The 23,193-nt window shown below is 54.1% G+C and overlaps 1 protein-coding gene and 1 long non-coding RNA gene across 2 annotated transcripts; one reads left to right on the top strand and one right to left on the bottom strand.

Moving 5' to 3' along the window:
* Positions 1–3,413: 3,413 nt before the first annotated feature.
* DACT2 (dishevelled binding antagonist of beta catenin 2) lies at positions 3,414–12,886 on the bottom strand. Its single transcript, XM_044234522.1, has 4 exons — positions 12,623–12,886; positions 7,202–7,334; positions 5,997–6,239; positions 3,414–5,410 (listed from the first exon to the last, which is right to left on the bottom strand). Exons 1-4 carry the CDS (start codon positions 12,884–12,886, stop codon positions 3,834–3,836), a joined length of 2,217 nt encoding a protein of 738 aa, XP_044090457.1. The 3' UTR covers positions 3,414–3,833.
* A 6,391-nt stretch (positions 12,887–19,277) lies between these two features.
* LOC122896323 lies at positions 19,278–22,857 on the top strand. The gene is made up of 3 exons (XR_006382406.1): positions 19,278–19,383; positions 21,880–21,965; positions 22,785–22,857. It is a non-coding gene; the product is annotated as an uncharacterized LOC122896323 (long non-coding RNA).
* The last annotated feature ends 336 nt before the right edge of the window (positions 22,858–23,193 follow it).

Genomic DNA, 23,193 nt, shown 5'->3' with positions numbered 1-23,193 from the left:
AGCAAGGCCGGCCGGGATAAAAGCCAGGGGGAGCGGGAGTGAACCGCCACCCAAACGCAACACGCAGCCACATACATGGCAGGTACGTGACACTGAGCTTTAAAGCTCAGAGAAAAAGGAAAATGTCCCAGCAGAGTACAGACCGGCAAGATGGCCCAGAAAGTTTCGGAAATGTGATGAGACTCACATTAAGGAAAAGGAATTAATGTTCACAATCCACAAAACCCCCCATGCCAGATGGTTATATGGTAGGGTCTGCGCAGTTCCTGTATACAGTAGGTGCTCCGTACATGCGCTTGGCTGGCTGACTGAAGACTCAGCTCTGGTCTCCACTAGCCTCCTGATTCTTAGGGAAATACTTGGGATGCGTCAGTGCTTCTGGCCTGCAGGGCTGCGGGCTCTCCCCACTGCTCCCGCACTGTCTGCCTGAGCAAGCAGAGGGACGGCCGGCAGTGAGGATACGCGGACTCCCCCTCCCACGGGCTGAGGTCCCCTCAGTTCCAGGGGCCGTGGGGCTGGTTTCTCTGGCCACCTCCGGGCGCGCTTGCCTGACCCTCTCCCCCAGCCTCCCTGCTCCAGGCCCCTCCAAGCTCTGCACACCCGGGACTGAATGTCCGTAACAAAAGGCAAAACTTCAGTTTCCACAAATGACACAAGGTGCGGAAATACACTTTCCCCCTTATTTTTATGAATTAACGACTCTCACATATTCAATTTCTACCTTAGCTTGACTTGGACCCTTGGAACCTGGTTCATTCTTTTTTGGTTTTGTCTAAAGTCTTTGTATTTTAATCATGGTCGAAGTTACAAATGATTCAATGATTTCTAATGATCCGAATTTGTCCTTTTTAAGAAATTCTTTAGGGAACGTGAAATAGCTCGTCTGTCTTCAAACCACCCCCCACAAGGCCACGGGTGCTGCGGGGGGTGGGGTGTCCCTCCGGCTTCACCACGGCTCCCTGAGCCGTTAGGACCACATCTGCTGGAAACAGACAGTACCCAGTACCCAGCGGTAGGCAGTTTGCTGCAGCGAGCCTGGGGGTGCTCACGCCCCACACGGAGCCCTGGGCCATCTGCGTCCCTGAGAGCCTTCTCTGAATTTGTAGAGAGTCCTTGGGAATGTGGGCTGTTGGGGTCGGGGCTCCGGCTGGCTCCTTATCACCGACTTCCAGAATCCTAACTCTTCTCAGGCATTGCCCCAGAGCGCCCCGTGCCCTGCTTCCCGCCCGTGGCAGAGCCCGTCCTGCTGGTGGTGCCTGAGGGGTGCTCGCGGAAGGGCCGGACACCCCGCAGGCTCCTTGGCCCGGAGCGAGGCATCTGCTCTGCCCTCTCCCTCCCCGGAGCTCCCGCCCGGCTAGGAGCCGCTCTGCAGACAGGACCCCGGCGTGGTGAGCCCAACGCCCAGGCCCCGTCCAACCCCATGGGTTCACTCCTCAAGCCGAACCCCAAGGGATGAGAAGGAGACAGAGCCAGGGAGGTCATGAAGACAGCTGGGCCTCGTCGCCACTGACGGTGCGGCAGGGCTGTGTTCCGGGGAGGTCAAGGCCCCGGATGGACGAAGCACCGAGAACTCAGTCTCTTCCCTCTAAACCCGCCTGAGAGTAAACGCGAGCACAAGTGGGTAGCAAGCGGGTTGCTTGTGGCCTTGGGCAGGCTGACGTGAGTGTCTGCGTCTCCGTCTCCTCCGTAGGAGAGGGGGAGGGACAGAGACAGAGAGGGAGGGGAGGGGAGGGGAGGGGAGGGGAGGGGAGGGGAGGGGAGCAGAGCAAGAGAGAGACTCATCTGTGGTCGCGACAACCCTCCGTGCCACTGAGGCCACGGCTACAGGGTGTCTGGAGCCCATTAGGATGAGATGGTCACCGGCAGTGGGAGAGGAAAGCTGACCACTCGTCAGCACCAAATCGGCAGTTTTCGCTTCGTTATCGAGATCAGAGATCACCCCTTCCTGCTTTCTCGTAAAAACCTGTTACTCTCCCACACGGGTGGGATGCGTTTCTGGACCCTCTGGACCCATGCTCCCTGCACTGCCCCTGACACCCCAAATAAGGTCTTCGTTGTTTTTAGTGTCGCTTCCTGTCCTGGGTCGACAGTCCCCGGGGTCCCGAACCCACGGCCTCCCCTTCAGCGTGGAGTCTGGGCGTCCCCAGCGGGAGCCACACAGCCCGGTGGTCCTGTCCCCACGGTGCCAGGACAGGTGGGACCACGGAGGACAGGGGAGAAGTCTGCGGTTGCTGGAGAGAGCATCTGAGGCCCCTACACGCACCAGGGATGAGGTCGGGGAGCGGAGTGTGCCCCACGGACGGAAGCCCACCGCGGTCTCTCCAGAACGGCCTGCCCGGATGCCCGGGCACAGCGCGCCCACAGGGAGAAACCCGGTGTCCACACCTGCCCACTACGAACCCTGGAAAACCTGGGTCCCCATCCCCTCGTGTGCCACCGGCTGAGAACCAGATCTCCGAAAACGTCCTGCGTGACACCCTTTCCAGTGAAACCCCGTCAGAGGAGGCTGGAGTGAATTGATGGAGCAGTTTCGGGAAAGCTGAGGAGACCCTCCCTCCCGCTCATGGGCAGGTTCTGGGAAGCACGGGTGGGAATTCCACCCGGCCTCGGGGAAGGCCCGGGTTCTGTCTGTGTGAAGTGGCCGTGTCCTCCAGGTTCCGCACAGTGCAGCCCGCGTGTCCTGCCCCGTGTCCCCGCCCCGACCGGCCGCCGCTCTGTTCCGAGACGCCAGCTGCTTCTGAAGCTGCCTCCCGAAACCAGCCGCTTGTCACACGCATGGCCGTACATCTAGAAATATTTTGGCTGGTTTTCTTGTGTCTTTTCCCTTCCCGTATTCTGGACAACCGTGCATTGAGCCCCGCGGAGGGGCTGAGGTCCCCGGCTCCCCAGTGTAGACGCCTCACTCATTCTTTTGGCCCCAGGCCCGGGGAAGCCCTTTGCAGCCTGGGAAGGATTCGGGTAGAGCCGCTTCAGGATTAAAAATGTTGCCGTACTCGGCAGGCCGCTCCCCTGAAGATCCCAGAAAAGTTGAAGGGCATTTCTTCAAAGAGTGAACACCAAAAAAGGTTATTTTTTCAAAAACACTCTTTTTAAAGATTTTATTTATAAGTCATCTCTCTACCCAGCGCAGGGCTGGAACTCCCAACCCCAAGACCGAGTCGCACCGTCCACGGACTGAGCCGACACTTCCATGCTCCGTTTTGTGTATTGGAATCGGCGTTTTCCCACTTTTGGGGGGGCGCCCAGGCGGGGTGTCAGGCTGGCCCGGGAGCCCACCAAGGGCCGCAGGAAGGAGCAGCGGAGCGTGAAGGGACGGGCTGGTGATGGTACCGTAACCCGCGTGTCCCGGCCGGTGAGGACTTACCGCAGGATTCACACCCCGATTTCTCCGGCACCGTCCTCCACCCGGCCCTCGGGGATGGTTCAGAAGGACTGGGCTGACCCTGTGCCCAGCTATGCAGAACAGGGCTGGGGTAGGGGGCCCAGGGCTGCAGGTAGGGAGCATCACCAGGGGAAGCCTGGATGGGACATCTGCCCAGGGAGGATGCTGACACGGAGGCCGCAGGGGTAGGGGCACCACTGGGGGGGGGACACGCTCCTCAGAGCTGGTCCATGGGGCGAGCCCAGGGACCCACTTCACCCGAGTGACCTGGGAGAAAATCCGTGTTGGCAAGTCTACCCAGACCCGCACCACACGGCGGGCAGCCAGGGAAGCGAGAGCCCGTCCTTAGCCAGGGCCTGCGTGCTCATCCGCGCTCCGCAGAGGACGGCTTTCCTGGGGATAACCCTGGCCTGGGCCTGGCCAACGAGGCTCTCTGCCAACTTCCGGGGCCTCACACCATGGTCATGACCCTGAGCGCCGCTGGCTGGAACCTTCGGATCTTTCTCCTCAGGGCCTTGGAGGCCTTGATGCGACACAGCTTGGGCATCGGGGGCAGGGGTGGCCTGCGGGCGCCTGGGGCCCTTGAGGGCTGCGGGGGACACGCCCGAGGCCAGGCCCCGACCTCTGAGTCACTGCTGCTGGATTCCCGGTCTCCAAAGCGGCTGGTGGTGTGGTCGCTGGCCCCGTCCTCGCTGGTCTCGGCCACCGTGGAGTAGAGCAAGGAGGCGTCCTTGGCCGACGGCTCGGAGCCCTCTGACTCACTCCTGACCCGGGCATCCTGGCGGGGCAGCCTGGGCCTGGCCCGGGCACACCCCGGCTGCGGGCCCCTGGCTCGGCTCACTGCTGGCTTGGGGGGCCCCAGGCTGCCCGCGACCTCCACAGAGGACAGCCACCTCCGCTGCTGCTTCCGCACCTGCACACCAGCCGCCACTTCCAAGGGGAACAAGGCCTGCACCGGGGCCCGGTGACCCTCCCGTCGGGTCACCAGCAGGGGCACCAGAAGGGGCACGGGGTAGAGTCTGGGCTCAGAGCAGGACCGGCTAGGCACTGCCCCTGCCGGCACGGGCCTCCTCCTGAGACCCTGCCCCCACTCTGGGGGCAGCAGGGGGGCTGCGAAGGTCCTCCCGGGGGACGGCTGGACCTTGTCGGTGGCCCCTCTCTTGACCTTCACAGCCTTTGTCTTGGGGTGGCCTGTGTTCAGCCCCAGGAGGAAAGCTCCATGGTCAGCAAACGGGGGTTGGGCACAGAGGCCTGGGGCCAGCGCGGGGCTCTCCCTGCCCCCCTTCCAGGTGGGCCACCGGACCGTGCCGTCCTGGCAACTGAGAGCCGGTTGCAGAGCCTGTAGGCAGGGAGATGGAGCTGGCCCACGCCCTTGTGGAGGGGAGCCCCGTGTGGTCTCCCCATGGACGCAGCCATTCTGGGGTTCGGGTCCCTCCTCTGGAAGGCTCCTGGGGTGAGGGGTGGCTGTGAGGCGCTCAGGTCCCTGCTTGAGGCTGTCCCTGCCGGTGTCCGCACTCCGAGCCATCCTACCCATCCCTGCTCTCTCTGGGGTGCACACCAGCCTGTCCCTCTCTGCTCTCTGGCCACCAAGCATAGGCGGGGGTAGGGGCACCTCATGTCTTGGGGGTCCCTGCTCACCCACGCTGCCCCTCAGGGGGATCCCTCGGCCGTGCAGCCTCAGCAGCCTGTCTATATAGGCCGCAGCTGGGCCAGCCTCAAGGACGGGTCTGGTCTGGATGGAGCCCAGGGCCGCCGGGCTGGGAAGGGGCTCCCTTGGGGGCGAGTGGCCCGGACTCGGCAGGGCCTCCTTGTGGAGAGCGAAGAGAGGGCTCTGCAGAGCCACAGCGTGCAGGGGGCTGGGGTACGGGTACACCTCCCTGCCTCCCTTGGACACCAGGTCACACTGATACTTGGGGTCCAGCACGGGGGCTGGGAGGTCCATCCCGGGGCAGAGAACGGAAGTGGACTTTGGGTCTGCACTGGCTTTCTGGAGCTCCAGCTCGGACGGCAGGACTCTTTCAAGATCACCTGGGAACAAGAAAAAAGAGCAAACAGGTGAACTGGGGACAGCCCTGGGCTCGCCTCCAGGCAGCATCATGACTGCGCGGTGCCCTGTGCAGGTGTGGGCAGGAGGCCGGCGGGAGCAGCAGCCCGTGCGCAGCGACGCCGGGACAGGAGCCCGCAGAAAGGGCTGGCTTGCGTGCTCCCTCCGTCACCTGCTCCCGACTCCCCTCTCTGCCTCAACTTGCGAGGTAAAGCCTGGACGCAAAATCAATTGTTTTGATGCCCTCGTTCATCCGAGGTTTGGGTCACTCTGGGTGCTGTGTCCGTTCCGATGACAGACGGTGCCAGTCCCGGTGTGTAAGGTTCTAGAAGGATTTGTAAAATAACTTCCCGATGTCCACTTAAATTGTAAGAAAAGAATGCTTTTTATCACAGCAGACGTGCTGCAATGAAGAGCTGTATTCCCGTCTCTATCCGAAAACCAAGAACGCCTGGAGTGGTACCTGTGGGGCTGGCACCGGCACCAAGTAAACCTGGGGCTTCCCGGCTCTGATCTCAGCAGCCCCACCACCTGGGAGGGCGCCTCCCACCCCGCCCGGCTCTCCACTACCTGTAGACACTGGCCTAGGCCGGGACACGCCCTCCTCTGTGGCCAGGGGTCTCCAGGCGGGCAGGGGCGCTCCGTGCACAGTGGTCTCTTCGGCCGACCGGGGCCGGCCGTCCCCCGCATCGGGCCTGGCCGTGGGGTCGGCCGGCAGCAGAGTGCCCCGGGAGGAGGACGCGCGGTCACGACACACGGATGTGCGGGACGCAGACAGGGAGCAGGAGCCGTCGTCACTCAGCTCGTAGAAGCCTAGACGGGGTGAGCGGAGGCAGTCAGTGACCTTGGCGCAGCGGCCCCCTTCCTGCCCGAGCCGGCCCCAGGGCTAAGAGGGGATCAGGATCTCAGCATGCGGGCGCTGGAGAAGTCATCTGGGGCCTCCCCGTTACCGTCCACAGTCACCTTGTGGGCACAGTCCGTGGGAGCCCACCACCTGCTCGCCCCCCATTCAGGCAAGTGCTTCCCTCTCCCTACGTGGCCAGGCTGCTGGCATTCTCCCCCCTTCCCAGGTACCCGCAGCCATCAGAGGAAGGACAGCACCCAGGGGTCTCCAGCCCACACTCCGCTCCATGCGCTGCACACCCAGACCAGGCCGTGGTTTTGCAAATTTACAAAAAGACTGAGAAACAGCAGGCGGTGCTGCCCACGGTCTCCTGGGTTTGCGTGTGCACCAGGCTCCGGGCACATGGGATGACACGCCCTGAACCAGGGGGGCTGGAGGGGCTCCAGAGCCATCTCCTCGCAGCTCACAACCCAGGGACACATGGGCAGCAGGCAAGGGGACGGTGTCCTGCCCACCTTCTCTGACAAACTCCCCAGAGCTGAGATTCCATAAACCTGCAGACGATCATCTCCTAAAACAGCTCCCTGTTACTCCGACCTAACAGAGCCTGGAACGTGTGTCAGCCCAGAGAGGGGGAGACACTCACAGAGGGTCCGTCCACTGGAAGCAGGCCTTTCCCATCAGAAAGCTCCCCATAAACGCACACTGTGCACACGCTCCTCTTTCCAAAAACACATTTAGGGAGGAGGAAGGAAGGGGTGCATAGTGCGCGCTCCCTGGGAACAGGTTCTCCGTGGGGGGCTGTGCTCACTGGGCCGGGACTGAGAGCCTGGGAGGACCCCCCCGCCGCAGCGCCGGCCCCCAAGGTGTGGGGTCCCCAGAGGGCAAGGGGGGCCTCTCCGCAGCGGCACTGCCCGCCGGCGCGGCCTACCCGAGCTGGGCCTGCTGTCGCCGTCCGCCGCCCTGCCGCAGGGCCCGCTCCCGTCCAGCTGTAGCTCGCCGATCTGCCGGTCCAGCTGTTCCAAGTGGGTCTTCAGGCCGACGTCCTGGCGTCGTAAGCGGTTCTACGGGGAAAGTGGGACACAAAGCTGTCCAAGCGCAGAGAGCAAGCCCGACGCCCCGGGGAGTGAGCACCGGCACACGATGTGCCTCGCAACGCCCGCGGCTCCGGCTCCAAGGCCCGGCAGCTCCTCTCCGCTTCCCTGAGCCAAAGCTCCGGCCCTCTGGTCGCCAGAGGAAAAGAGCCCCTGCCCCCGCCGACCGGCTGGCCGGCCACCACGGCAGGCTTCTAGAAGCGTCAGCAGTTCTCCACGAGGTATGTCTTCCTGAGGAGACTGACAGGGCACAAGCCCAGGGTCAAAGGCTGCCCCTGCCCTTACCACAGTGCAGAGGACGCGCTCGGCTGCTGTTCTCGAGGCTTAGGTAAGAACCGACCTTCCCACGCTCGTGTGCCTCGTCCTCTTGCTCAGCGGGCCCTGCGCGGCCCCCGGACTTTTCAGGGCATGGGAAAGTCCCCGAGGGAGAAAGAGGCCCCCTTCTTCGGATCCCCCTTCACAGGCGTCACCTCCGGGCCTTGCGGAACCCTCAGGGACAGGGACAGAGGCCCGGCAGGAGGGGGCAGTGCCCGCACTCAGCGCGCCTGGAAATCTGCCCCAGAATCTTCTGGGTTTAGAGGTTCACATCTTGGCTCTGCCCTGAGGCTGTACCCTCTCCAGGCTCAGGCATATACGGGCTATTACAGCATCAGCCGCAGGCATGTGTGTGATCATATAACACACGTATGTGTACGCGGTTACTGTCCATAATACGCATTTGCACACCCACACGTAAATAACAAACACGCAGAACAAGCAAGAGTGCCTCACGGATGCGGACTCCCTTCTCTCCCTCGTCAGTCCGCACCGTTTTCAGGGCTTGCGGCATAAATTTCTTAGTTTTAATCAACAATTAAGTTTAAGGCAAATAATGAATGGATGTAATTATGTGGTTCACCCTGTTTAAGAAAATGACTGTGTTTCAAATTTAATATCACAGGGGAGGAAGTCCCCTGAACCCCATAATTATCTCTGTAATTTCAGCACCGTGAGGCTGCAGTCCGGGAGGGAAGCAGGTGGCAGGAACTGCCGATTCTTACGAGGGGGTCGCGTGGGCACAGCCTTCGGATCCAGCCCGAGAAAGGTGACGTGGGTGACAAGTCCAGGGCCTGACACAGTGCCTGGTGCGTGCCAGGTCGCCATCCCCGGGCCACCGTCCCCGGGCCACCATCCCCGGGCCACCGTCCCCGGGCCACCATCCCCGGGCCACCATCCCCGGGCCACCGTCCCCGGACCACCGTGCACAACCCCCCTTTGCTTGGGGACCACATCCACGGCTCCGAGAGCAGACTCCGCATGTCACAGCCACAGAGTCTTATGCCACAAGACAATCTGTGAACGTATCACAGCCAAAACCAGTCCTGGATTTCATAAAAACTTTGTAATCCCCGAACCATCCAGTCCAGCCTGAACATGCGGCCTCTTGCTCTGAATATTTTCACCAAGGAGAACGTGACCGTGTCAAGAGCCACGGCAGAGAGAGCCGGGGGTGTGCAACGTTGGGCTTCGCGCCAACACCCTCCGCACAAAGAGCACTACATTCAGGCAAAGGGGCCAGTGTGTGTTTTCACTGCGAATGACTTTTCCTTCCCCGTCCTAAATAGGGCTGCTCTGCCTTACTCTGTGGGGTCACAGCTCGATGCTTACAAAGCAATCTGACTGCGTCTCTTCCAAATCATGATGTTTTGTCCTTCTGGAGCAGGAGGGCACCTCTGAGCCCTCAGGGCTCCTCTGAGCCGATTTCCAAAAAAGAGAGTCCCCTCTGTGTGTCTGTGCTGAGAATGGCCTCTCTGTGACGCTGTGTAGCCAGTCAGGCCTTCGGTGGGCGGTTCCTGATTGATGGCAAGAGGTCAAAGATGCACAGGCTCGGGGGCGCACCGACGATTTACCGTGTCCCCAGGACGCGCCAGCTCAGGCACGGGCTTCGCTGTCTGGGATGACCCCGTCCTCGCTGACCCTTCCCCGTCCCTCACTTGGGGTTTTCATGTTTCTGCTTTTTCATTTACTCCTTGGTGTCTAATTTTGTGCTAAGAGCCCAAGTTCAGTCTGTGACCAGGAGAGAGCATGAGCCACTGAAGCCGGCCACAGACAATCTCTCGCCACGTATTTCCTCTGCAGAGAAGACGTCACTGGCACACGGGCACCGGGGGACCAGGGCCGTGGCAGTCACGTGCACCCCCGTCAGAGCAGCCGGCGCGTTTGGGGGGCCCTCGTCCCCACCTCCGTCCCCAGCATCCAGGCTCACTATCACGGCGGGTGTACGGAGTCGGGATCCCCCCAGCCTGTGTTTGGGGCCGGGGTGAAGGCAGTGCACACCCATAAGTCCCCGGGAGGTGGGGTCGCCTGAGCATAAACACAGATTCTGGGGATCCTGGTGACCCCGGAATTGCTTCCCAGGGAATGCAAAGGGTTCTTAGGAACGGATGAACACGAGAGGCTTGAGAAGAGCATTCTAGAGATCGCCGTTAAAACAGGCTCGGCTTGTCCTTTCTCTCGATGTTTGCGGTCTATACCGTAAGAGAACCACCTGGTTTCCCCTTGTTTTGGCCTCGGTTTCCATCCACAAATCGGCGTTCCGCTCTCTTCAAGCCTTCACAGCAGAGCCAAAGGACAAAAAGGAAAACTGCCCTCGAGTTCAGAACATACCCACGGCGTCTAAAACACCTTCTCTCTCCTCAAAAGCTGAGCGTCTACAGGAAGCAGGACACAGGTGAAAGCCGCAGCCATCCCGGGGGCCGTAGACTGCCAGACTGCAGAAGTCCACCGACCACCAGCAAGGCCAGGGGCACAGAGGGGCGGCGCGGGAACTGGACGGAGGCCTGGCCCTGTCGGGGATGCCCCGCCCCCGCTGGGGACCTTGAGCCCATTCATTCCCCAGAGGGTTCAGGAAGCAAGTTCAGGAAGCCAGCGGGCAGGCCCAGGAAGCAGGAACGCAGCCGACCTCCTGCTGACCCCAGCAGCGGCGGCCCTTGCCGTCCTTAATGCCCGCGCCCGCCGCGGAAAGCAGCCGTGGCCCCCTGCCACTCTCAGGACAAGTCACGACCCGCCGAGCCAGCTCCTGGGAAATTCTTCGGGGTAAGATGTCGCGGCGGGGTCCCCAGGGGCCTTCTTCACAGCACCTCGGGGCACCTCTCCCAGTGCCACTGGCAGCCCCCGAGCGGGGGGGTGGGGCCTCTGGCCTGCCCTGGGGCATCGCAGGCCACATGGGTGTCGCGGGAACCTGACGCCTGAGCAGTGGACCGGCCGCCGCCTCTCAGGGACGACCGGGCTCCCCGAAGTTATCCACGGATCAGCCCAGGACCCGGCAGTGAGGAGCAGCTGCCCCACACGGGGTCATGGGGCATCGTCAGCTCCAACAGGGAGACAGGAAGGTTCTCCCCCAGGAGAGCAACGGAAGGCGCTCCTGCATTTGCTCATCGCGCACCTACTAAGTGCCTACTGCATGCTCCTTTGCGACTTCAGGCGCAGCCTGCTTCGGTCCGAGTCACCGCGCTAACGCTGCTCACCCGAGTGCGGTGCAGGTCCCCAGAACCGCTCCCGCTCAACGACCGGGGGACTCGTGCGCCACACGGCCGCGAGGGCCGATCCAAGCCCTTCCCGTCTTCTCACCCGAGCGTGGCCGCCCGGCCGCCCGCGTGGGGGGGTTGGGGGAGGCGGCGTGAGCGGCGCTGGGGGACTGCAGCCGCCCTGGCCAGGAGGCCCGTGAATCACGCTCTCACCACGGCTCTAGGGCTACTCCCGTGTTTTCCCTGCAAGAAAAACAGGGAAGTGTTAAGCCCTAGCTGATGTCACACAAATTCAGTTCTTCTCTTTTGATCACATAATCCACACCAAGAACAAAGCTTGAAGACAAAGTCTGCGTGTTCCTTCTGGTCCCCACATTAAAAAAAAAATTAAACAAAAAAACCTGTTTGATCTCTTCCAAAGGCTACTTGTAATTAGAGGCTGACGACTCGCAAGTCTGATTGGTGCATCCCTGAAGTCGAGTTAATCATCAGCTGTGCTCCTGCCCGCGGACGAGTTCAGGGCTGCCTCCCCGCTGCGCCCGGCTCTCCCCGGAGCCACGCATCTCTGCGGGCGGCCGGGGGCCACGGAGCCCTGGGTGCAGACGCACAGGGAGCCGGGGCAGACTGGTGAGGGCGGGCAAACCGCAGGTGCGGGTCCCGCTCCAGAGCTGGCCCCTGCCCTGCGTGGGGGCCCAGTCACAGGCGGAGAGCAGTCTGCGCAGTCAGGGCCCAGGTTCTGCTCCCTCCACCTTCCGCCTGTTTTTTTGCAATGTGGGTCTGGAGTCCCGAGAGGCATCTTCCAGGTTCTGGAATTCAGAAACACCCAACGTGCCGGTCACCGGACGGAGCTAAGCAGAGAGGAAGGCGGCAGCACCGTCCAGCCTGCTGTACAAGAACAGCCAGCAGCTTTTAAACACAACAGATCTGAACTTCTAAATTTAAAAAATTCTACTTAAGAGGACTAGAATGAACGCCATCGGATATGAACCTTTCCATAGAGCCTTTTCATTTTTCCTTTAAAACGTACTGCAATGCGAGAAGAACTCTCGAGCTGTGTCGGATAGAGGAAGAGAAGGCCGGGAGCAGATTAAAACCACAGGAACAACCGTGGAGTGTCTTCAAGCCCGTGAGAGGGAGCTGGCGATTGGAGGAGGCGAGGGAGCCAGGAGACACACAGGTTCAGCCGCCCTAAGAGGGTGCCCGGTTCCCCCGCTCTGGGACTCCGCCGACACACCTCATTCTGCAGGTCAGGTTACACGTTGGAGCTGAAGCTTTCCTGGGAAACATGCTTTCCTCCACATTTTGTTACAACCGACCCGACCCCATCAAATCTGAGCAATTCGGGTTTGATGTAGGGGGCAATTCGGGCTGCGCCCAGCACGCGGACAGTGTCGCTCCAGAGCCGCGCGGCGGGGCCACCTGCACCCGGGGCCCAACACCAGGGTCCCAAGCAGCCCCTGCCCCGGGAAAACGACTGAGCCGCTCCTCCCCGAACAGCCCGGAAGTCCAGCAGGAGGGCGCGCTCAGAGCCCGTCCGCGGGAGCTGGAGGCAGCGCCACGGGGCAGCCCCGGTGCGCCTTTCCGAGTCCGGATCCCCACCCGCGTGCCGCGGGCCTCCGCGGCCGTCCTATCTGAACCCGAACTGCGTCCCCTACAATCAGTGGGGCAGTCCGACCACGGCGCTCCCCGCACCAGGTGGCCCGGCCCCCAGTCGCCCCGCGCGCCCAGCACCCCCGGGGCCCGGCTCCTTACCAGCTGCTCCTGCAGCGCCGCCAGCGCCGCCTCCAACCGCAGCTCGTGCGCGCGGGGGCCGCGGGGGTTCTCCGGGCGCGCGAGGTCTTGGGGGGCGGCGGGGCCCGGCGGGAACTGCATGGCCAGGGCGCCCCGCACGCGCGCCTGCTGTGTGGCGCGCAGCCCCTGCAGCTCCCGCAGCCCCGCGAGCGCCGCGCGCAGCCGGGCGCCCACCCTGCGGCGGTCCCAGCCCCCGGGGCCCGGCGGGCAGCTCGGCGCCCACATCCCGCGCCTAGCCTTCCCCGAGGCTGCCCGGGCTCCCTGGAGCCTGCCCGGCCTCCCCGGCCTCCCCGAGCTTCCTCGGAGCCTCCCGGGCCGCGCGCGCGGCCTCCTGCGCAGCTTCTCCCCGCCCCCGCCCCGCAGGTCTCCAAGGTGGGGTGGGACCTATCGGTGGCCGCGGAGGGCGGTGTTTGCACACGCCCCAGGTCACAGCGGCCGCCCCTGGGCCCGCCCCGTCCTCGCGACCCCGTGCCCTTGGGGTCCCGAGGACCCAAGCCTTTCGGTGAGTCTGGAGGGGACCAAAGGAGAGGGAGGACCCCAGCAGGAGGGCCGGAAAGGGCCCAAAGGGGAACAAACGCGGTGAAAGGTGGTGGTTTTTGTTTCTTTTTGTTTCTTTTTTTTTTTTAATTAAGATAAATTCTTGGGAAGGTACCACTTTTTAAGGACCATGCTACCTTTTTAAGCTTGTTATAGATTGGAAAAACGTCTTACCCACTTTTCCTAACGTATATCAGCAGTGGGAATCCCCCCGTCTTGGGGGGTAATAACAGCTTTATGGAGATGCAGTGAACCTATTATGACAGTGCACCGGCTCCAAGGGCACAACTCTGTGATTCCTTCCGTATTCCCAGCCAGCACAAGGGGTGCGTCGGCCAGCACGGTCAGTGATCCCGAAGAAGCCATCTACCCCTTAGCCTCAGCCTCCCGTCGCCGTCTCCGTCCCGGTCCTCAAGGACCGCTCCTGCGCCTCTGCGGCAAACCGCCCGTGCGTGGGGTCACACTGGACAGTCCTTTGCGGCTGGCCTCTTCCGGCAGGGCTGCTGTGTCCACGGTTCCGCGTGTTGTCGGCGACCCCGTGCTTCATTCTTTCTCCTGGTGGACAATGTCGCGTCCTGGGGTAGACCGCTTTTACTTCTCCGTCCTTTACTGGTGGGCATTCGGGCTGGTGCCACTTTTTGGCTTCTTTGAAAAATCTATGGCCATTCAGGGTTCGCTTTTAGCCGGAAGTGCGCGTTCACTCCCGTGGGCGCCGACCTCGGAGGAGGGGGCGAGCTGGGAGACCTTTTGAACGCCTGACTCACTGCTTTGATTTGTTGATTTGTTTATCTTTATTAGTTTCAAGGTAGGATTTAGTGATTCATCAGCTGCATAGGACATCCCTGCTCAGGGTGTCACGTGCCTCCTTCATGCCCATCCCCCAGTTGCCCCTCCCCCACCTGCCCTCCAGCAGACCTCAGTTTGTTCCCCAGAGTCAAGAGTCTCTTATGATTTGCCTTCCTTTCTGTTTTCATCTTGTTTTATTTTTCCTTTCTTCGTTCCTATGTTTATCTGGTTTGTTTCATATGGTCTCTTTCTCTGACTAATTTCCCTTAACATGATGCCCTCTAGATCTGTATCTTTGCAAATGGCAAGATTTCATTCCTTTTGAAAGAAAGTATTCATGAATGAAAAGCTGAGTAGTATTTCATTGTGCGTGTGTGTGTGTGTGTGTGTGTGTGTCTTTACCCACTCATCTGTTGATGCACATCTCTTACTCTGTTGGTGGGAATGCACGCTGGAGCAGCCACTCTGGAGGAGTGTGCGGAGGCTCCCCCAAAACATGAAAAACAGAGCTACCCCATGACCCAGTACTTGCCCTACTAGGTATTTATTCAAAGGATACAAACACAGTGACCCAGAGGGGCACCTGCACCCCATGTTTATAGCAGCGATGTCCCCAATAGCCCAAGTATGGACAGACTGCTGAATTCTCAGCCGTGGCGAACGGAGGACCCCGTGTCACCACGCCCGTGGCAGCACCCGTCCTCTGCTTGTGATCGTCTCTAAGTGTGAGGTGGTATCTCACTGTGATTTTGATTTACATCTCCCTGTGGCTACTGACCTGGAGTGTATTTTCATGGGTGTACTGGCCATTTGTGTATCTTCTTTGGGCAAATGTGTATCAGATCCTTTACCCCTTCTTAAAATTGCCCCTAATTATTGAGATGGAGACACAACTTCCTTATCAGGTGCATGATTTACAAATGTCTTTTCCCTTGTGTGGGGTAATATTTCACTTTCTTGGTAGTGTATTAAAAAATACACTTTTTGTAGCAAAATTGTTTTTAATTTTGATGCAGTCCAACTTGCCAATTTTTTTCTTTTGTTGCCTGTGCTCTGGGTGTTATATCTAAGACACCATGGTCCAACCAAAGGTCAGAGATCACATCTGCTTTTTTTCTAAGAGTTTTTATGGCTTTGGTGCTTACGTTGAAGTCCTTGATCCATTTTGAGTTGTTTCTTGTGCACAATACGAGGAAGGGGTCCAGCTGCATTCTTTGGCATGCAGGTGTCTCCCTGTCCTGACACCGTTTCTTGGAAAGCCCGTTCTTCGTCCATATTGTCTTGAGACTCCTGTTGGTAATCAGCTGATTCAGAAAACCAGTTTCTGGATTCTCAGTTCTGCTACTGTAGTGTGTATGTTCTTGTGCCAATTCCACAGCGTTTTGAATACCGTAGATTCGTGGTGAGGTTTAAAGTCAGGAAGCATAAGTCATCCAACTTTTTTCTTTTTCAAAATTGTTTTGGCTATTCCGGGTCCCTTGCATTTCCATATGGATGGAATCCATAAGGATCAGCTGGTCAATTCCTGCAAAGAAGTTGACTCGGATTTTGATGGAGATTGCATGGAATCTGTTGATTGATTGAAGAAGTGTTGCCACCGTTAAGGTTAAGTCTTCTGAACCATAAGCATGGGATTCTTTCTAAATATTTAGGTCTTTTTTAATGTCTTTCAACAGTGTTCTGTAGTTTTCAGTTTGCAGGTCTTATATTTGTTTTGCTAAGTTTACTTCTAATAAAAATATTTACAAAACTCTTTTTGGTACTATCATAAGTGGAAATGTTTTCTAATTCAGTTTTCAGAATGTTCATTGCTAGTTTGTAGAAATAAGCAGTTGAATTCTGCTGAATTTTTGTATTAGTTATAGTAAATGTTTAGTGGATTTCCTCGCATTTTTTAAATTTACAAGATCATGTTGTCTGGAAATAGAAACAGTTTTACTTTTTCTCTTTCATATTTGGATGCTTTTAAATTTCTTTTTTTTTTTTAATCTTACTGCTCTATGCCTGGAACTTCCATTACAATGTCAAACGGATGTGGTGTGAACAGGTATGCCTGTCTTGTTCCTGATTTTGGGACGATGTTCAGTCTTTTACCATCGAGTCTGGCGTTAACTGCAGGTTTTTCTTAGATGCCTTTTTATTGGGAGGAGAAAATTCCCTTCGGTTCCTAGTTCCTTGAGTGTTTTTATCACTGAGTTTTTCAGGTTATCCTATGATTTGTTGCTGTTGCTGTTTTCTCAGTCCTGTGTGCTTATCTTGTCTGCTGGTGGAGAAACAGCATGAGACAAGCTTAGGAGACCTTGGCTCCGAGACCGCTTGCCCCCAGGTTGCTCTGGTGTATAATGAATGCAGTGAGTGAGGTCCCAGATGCTGGTTTTCTCTAAAGGAAAATTCATGATTCTTCCTTTACATTTTCTTCCAGAGAGAGACAGAGAGAGGGTTACATGGATATGAACCCTTGTTCAGTTATCTCCCTTCCCCCCGACCTGTGGACTCTCATAGCGGTGTCTTTTGGAGAACAGAAACTCTTCATTTTTCTGTATTCTTATTTATCATAGGTCCTTTTTGTGCCATTTTAAAGAAATATTTGCTCATTCAGGCTCTTCAAGATATTATTTAATGCTACTTCTAGGAACTGTATGATTTCACTTTTTTCATTTAGATCTACCATCCACCTGCGATGGTTATGTATTATAAGAGGTGGGGGAAATCACTATTTTTTCTCAAACACATAACCTAGTGCAGTATTTGTTGGGGGAAAAAAAAACAGTCCTTTTTGAACTGTGATGCATTTCCACCTTTGTCATAAATATATTTAGGTCTGTTCTGGGTTCCCTTTTCTATTTGATTAATTTGCCTAATCAAATCACTTGTCCCAATTATTGTGGCTTTTTATGCCGTGGTGACACCCAGTGGAGCATGCTCGCCCACCTTGTTCTTCAGGGGTGTCTTGAGTACTCTGGGCACTTGACAACATTGTGTGAATTTTAGACTCAGCAGGTAGATCTCTGCAAAAAGCCTGCTGGTTTTTCCACAGGGATCACACATTAACTCTAGAGTTTATTTGGAATGAAATGGTTTCTTTATACTATTTCTTCTAGTTCATGGACATGGAATAAAGATTTTTATAAAGATTTTTTTAATATCTCTAAATAATATTTTATGATTTTTTGTGTAGAGATCTTGCACATCTTTCATGAGGTTTATCCCTTCTTTCTTCGTGTTTTTTCCCCTTATACTGTTGTCAATGTTACCTTATTTTTGTTGGTGATGTATGGAAATGCCAGGGATATCTCTAACAACTTTGCTAAACTCATTTATTCTCTTGAATAATTTATCTTTAGATTTTTAAATATTTTTCCATATACTTTCATATCATCTGTGACTGATGGAAGTTTTAATTTTTTCTTTCCCATCCTTATACCATGTCCGTGTATCTCTATCTCTATCTCTTTATCTCCCACCTGTCTATTTATCTGGTGTTATTTCAGTGGCTAGGACGTTCAGTACCATGTCAAAAACAGTGATGATGTCAAGCATCTATGTTCACGTCCAAGGGTGGTGGGAAAGTTTTCTGTATTTCACCATTAAAAATGATGTTTGCTGAAAGTGTTTTGTAGATACTGTTTCTCAGATCAAGGAAATTGTTTTCTGTTTCTAGAATGGATATTGAATTTTACCAACTATATTTTCTACTATTGAAATGATTATACTGCTTTCTTTTTTTCCCCCTATTTAATGAATTATGTTAATCAGTTTACAAATGTAAAGCTAACCTTGCATTTTTGGATAAAGCAAATTGGTCATGACGTATTTTCCCCCTTTGTATATCACTGGATTTAGTTTGACAGTATTTTGTTTTGGAGTTCTGCATCTGTTTTCATGAGTGAGGTCAGCCCCTCCTTTTCTCTTGTAATTTTTCCCTCAGGTTTTCAGAGTCAGACTGTGCTGGCCTCACAGGCTGAGTGAAAATATCCCTTCTTGGCACTCAATGTAAGGGTTTCTGTTCGATGAAGATAATTTCATTTCTGAGCGTTTGGTAGAATATAGATGAAGCCATCTATGCCTGGGTTTTTTGGTGTAAATGTTTTCAGTTATGCGTCAAAGTCCTTCATAGCTGTGTAATTACTCAGACTTTCTGTTTCTTCTTGTGTCAGTTTGTTGCAGATGTATTGCTCCAGATTTCTTCTCATCGTATCCATATTTTCAGTTGTGTTGACGTAATTGTTCTATGATATTGTCTACAAAGACAAATCTCAAATGTGCATACTCCCTGCCCAGCTTTTCCCCTGTCATTTGGCTGTTTGTGTTTTCTCTCCTTCCCTGCCCCCCTGGATCAGCCTTAGCAATGGTTTCACAACTTTATCAGTTTTTTTTCAAAGCACCGAGGTTTGACTTTGCTGATTCTTTTTTTGTTTGTTTTCTCATATGTCAGTCTATTTTCCTTATTATTTGCCTCAGTCTGTTTACTCAAGGTATAACTTACTTGATACTTTTTCTAGGCTCTCGAAACAGATTCTTCACTCATTGGCCTCTCCTTCCTCCATTCGGCATTGCTCACACCTCCTTGTGTAGACAAGAACCCGTTACCGGGAAAGTGCTGGGTCCTGCCCTGTCTTACATTGTGTTCATTCTCTTGACCTTAAGATCAAATTGTGGGCTCACTTGCCTGCTTGGGCAACATCTGAATTTGGAGCTTTCTGCAGAGGAGGAGGACAGCTGTCATGTGGAATGGTATTAGGAAAGTCATGCCTGGCATCTCAGGTTGTCCTAGAATGTGAGAAATAAAGGAATTTTAGCATCTTGTCCTTCTTTCTTCTGCCATTGTCTCCTGTCCCTAGCGTCATAGGCAGAAAGGGGGTCCAGAAAAGCTGGTTTTTGCTTGTCTAAGGGGACCCTCCCTCTCCCCATTGCTCATTTTTAAATCATAGGAGCAGTGGACTCTGCTCTCTCTCTCTCTCACACACACACACAAGATCAAAGTGGTATGCTCTCCCACAAGTGCCCCCTGAGAGTGGGTTTGAGCTCAGGGAACAGTTTTGGGCCCCCAGGAGGGAACTGGATTTGTACCAAGGCCCCAGGCTCCCTTGCAGATGGTCAGCATTTTTTCTGGCTTTCCCATCCTTCACCTCATTCCTATTTCGTTGGTCCTATCCTTTGTTTTCCATGAACTTGGAATCCTTGTCCATTTCTGAGGGACTTAATCTGTCTTTGTTTGCACCCACAGAGAATGCTGTTTCCTGGGCCCTGGAGAGCCGGCCAGAACCTGGGTGTGCATGTCACGAATCCAGCCTCCTGAGCCAATGCCTCTGATTCCTGAAGAACAAATCTGCTGCTCCCTGTTACTGTTCACTGCAGAGCCACCAGCCTCCACATTTGGTTACATAAGGACACAGAAGGTCCGAGAAGAAGGAGAGCTTTTGAGTTTTATCCTTTTCTTCTCTCTTATGAATCACATTGTTTAAGCTATGAGTGTTGACATACTGAGCCGTAAAGATAGATACCCATCAAATTAGAAAAATTTGGTGGACCTTATTCTCTGGATCATTTTTACATCATACCATTTTTATTTTGGGGATATAGGAGCTTCTTGAATCTCTCTATGGATACGAACTTTCTGTTTTGTTTTTAATTGTCTCTGTTTTGTATGGTGTCAGCTTTTCTATTCACCTTTGACTCTCTCTTTCCGATTGTGACTTGAGGATTCCTGGATGCTGTTCACCTGGGAGGCAACAGGAAGGTGAACCTGGCACTTGAGTTTGGTTTCATGGTAGAGAGAGAGGATGCAGAGCTGGCTGGAGTGCTGGGTGTCCCCCAGGATCAGATGTGAAGGGCGGTATTTGTGACACCAGCGCCGTGCCTCCCTAGATATTTTAATCATTTACATCAGTTGTGGGTATAGGTCATACTTTGGTTTTTTGTTTGTTTGTTCATTTCTTTACTATCATGTTCATCTGGTTTCGGTAGGAAGACATGTGCTCTATACACTACGTTATATGAGAATCCACTAGAAGTTTTTGCCTTCAGACAAAGTTTTTGCAAGTCTCAAGCTTGTGAAAAAGTTATATGTACAGTATGAAGAACGTTCTCCTGTTTTCCCAGAACCATTGAGAATGCCCATCACTATTAATACCTTCATATTTTAATGTGTGTTCTTTACACAGAAAGGCATTATTCTAAGTAAGGGATAATTTAAAAAATCAATTAAAGTAACTAATTAATCATTAGTCATTAATTTTAGTAATTAAAATCAAGACATTGATGTTGATTCATAATTACCATCTAATATTCAACTCAGATCTCCCCAGTAATCTCATCAGCGTCCTTCAGGTCAGAACAACCCTGTCCAGACTAATGCATTTACCTGTCCCATCCTGCTGGTCTCTGTCAAGCTGGAGCAGTGGCTCAAACTCTTCTTGAATTATGACTGTACTTGAAGATTCCAGACCTGTTATTTTGTAGGATGCTCCTTGGTTTCATTTTGTTAAGGGTTCCTCCTGGTTCCCGTTATGCACCCAAGGTGGGAATATCACAGAAGCGAGGCTGTGCTCTTGTCACGCATCCGATGGAGGGACGCACACTTTCAACATTGTTGACATTTACCACCTTGATTACTTCATCTCTGTCTGTCACCTGTGTGCCAGTCTGTCCATCCATCCAGCTACCCACGCACCCACTCGCCCATCCACCATCCAGCCAGCCATCCAGCCATTCATCCATCCACCCATCCATTTGTCCATCCATCCATCCACCGTCCATCCATCCATCCGCTTGTCCATCCATCCACCCATCATTTCTTTCTATTATCTATCATGTGTCTGTCTTTCTGTCCATCTACATATCACTTATCCTCAGTGATCTCTCTACTCTCTGTCTACCTCTCCCTCCCTCTCTCCATCCATCAGCTGCCTCCTCCCTTCAGCTCTTATGCCAAATGCATTACTCTACAGCTTCTACATCCAACTCTAAACAGACACACCCTGTTTCACTCTGCGGACACATTTAATCACACTTTGTTGACGGACACTTGGTTGCTTCATGTCTTCCTACTGCAGCGGTAATGCAGAAAGCATTCCCATACATGTGGCCTTGCTATGGTTGCTTTGATTTCTGTAGGCTGTGTTCTCAGGACTGGAATTTCTCACGTCTGAGAGCATCTGTGTTTTTATCTTAACATGCCAAGATTTTCTCTCAGAAAGATCATAGCAGTAACCAGTATGTGTTAGTGCAAACTCCAAACCCACATCATTGCTGATACTGAATGTCTTCCTTTTGAAGACTACTTTCGAGTGGTGAAGATACAGTATCTCAGTGTCCGTCTGGTGAACTATGCTGTGTCTCCACTGAGTACGAACGTCTTTTCGTGTGTTTGTTAAGAGCTTTTACTTCCTACCACTGGGCCTTCCTGCTCACGTCTTCACCTGTTGTCTTCATCTTGCTGGTTCTGGCTGGTGTTTGTTGTGTGTACATGTGCTCTCCCCTGCCCAGTCTGTTGTTTTTCTCCAACTTCGTGGTGTTCTCGACATAGTGCTTAACACGTTCTTCTTTTTCTCTTTTTCTGATATGTTTTATGATGACTGTCTTACTTAAAAATTCTTCCTTATTTCAACATGAAATCAGTATTTTGGCAAACTATGTTCTTTTTTAAAAAAAGATTTATTTATTTATTTATTATAGAGAAAGAGAAGGGGGAGGGACTGAGGGAGAGGGCTAGAGAAATTTAGGCAGACTCCACGCTGAGTGCAGAGCCCGACGTAGGGCTTGATCTCACGACCCTGAGACCATGACCTGAGCTGGAACCAAGAGTCAGATGCTCAGCCAACTGAGCCCCCCAGGTGCCCCTCACATCACCTTTGCACTGAGTGGAAATGCTGCCTCTGTTATACCACCCACAGCTGGAGCTTATCCTTCTGACCTGTTCGTCTGTCCTGAGGCTCATCACTTTCTATCGAATCTGAGGGCGACGTCCACTGCAGTCAATGTGAGTAAATCGTTGACATGGTAGAATGCTCCTGATGCGTCACTGAGACAAACTGCAGGTTATAAACTCTGTGGTTCCATCAGGAAAGTGTGCGTGTGTGTGTTTCACACACAAGGGAGTGTGAGAGCCTGTCCACTGGGAATGTTAAAGGTTCCATCTGGGTAAAGGGATTGTAGGTGACCTGATCTCCTTACTTCCTGTATTTATGTATTGATTTTTAATTTTATTTAATATATATCTTTTATTGGGGGGGAGGGGTAGAAGGGGAGGGGGGATCTCAAGCGGGCTCCATGCCCAGCGCAGAGCCTGCCTCAAGGCTCCATCTCACAACCCTGAGATCATGACCTGAGCCGAAATCAAGAGTAAGACATCAACAGTTTTTGCTTTTCCTAAAAGCATTACCCAAGTGACTAAATAAAACAGTTAACAAATTAGTGACGCCCCTTGCCTTCTGAAATAAAAGCTGCCAGCTTAGTTCTGTCTTCAGGTCTCTGTAGCTGTGATAGGACCACATCTGTATGGCCGGGAAGCGAGATATTTAAAGTGAGGAGCGGCGTAGGTATTCCTCACCCAGTACTCCGAGAAGGCTGTAACAGCTTATTTATTTTTACTGAAGGGAATGACCTGTTAACAAAGTTGTGCAGCTGGCGACGGTGGTCGTGTTGATAGGGTTTGTTACGCGGCGATGCTTCTGTTGGTTTCAAATAACTAAAAGGATGATTTACTAAGTCTGAATTCACATTCGTATAAGTTTTCAATGTTCTCGATGTTCATGAGGTGCCTTAAGAATTCTCTCTATTTTGGCTTTTCCACGTAAAGCATGGGCTGTTTGGAAGCAGTACCTTAGGTCCTTGTGTCTTGACTGGCCTCACAAAGGCAGGAAGCTCCACGGGGCCCCAGAGAAGCTTTTCCCCAAGAAAGCGCTCCCAGGGCACAAACCACAGGGAAGGAACTGCTGTGTGTGTTGGGTAAGTCGGACTAGGTGGGGAAGAGCCGTCAGAACTGAAACTTCCCTGTTGTGTTTTGCCTAAAGCCACTACAAACCTCCTAAAATGGTAGCAGCCTTTCAGACTCCGGCGTTTTGACTTGACTGGGCTTGATTTGCAAAGTCACAGTGAATTTCAACAACACGGAAAGCAGGTACCAGGTAGCCAAGTAAATGGGTTGACAGACAGCCAGTAGAGTTCCTAGTTCTTGAAAATGAAGCCATACCTAATTCCTTTTATTT

This window comes from Neovison vison, chromosome 1 (genome assembly GCF_020171115.1).
Source record: "Neovison vison isolate M4711 chromosome 1, ASM_NN_V1, whole genome shotgun sequence".
Classification (NCBI taxonomy): Eukaryota; Metazoa; Chordata; class Mammalia; order Carnivora; family Mustelidae; genus Neogale; species Neogale vison.
The sequence above is the reverse complement of the archived record's forward strand: the minus strand, read 5'-3'. Positions and strand labels throughout refer to the sequence as shown.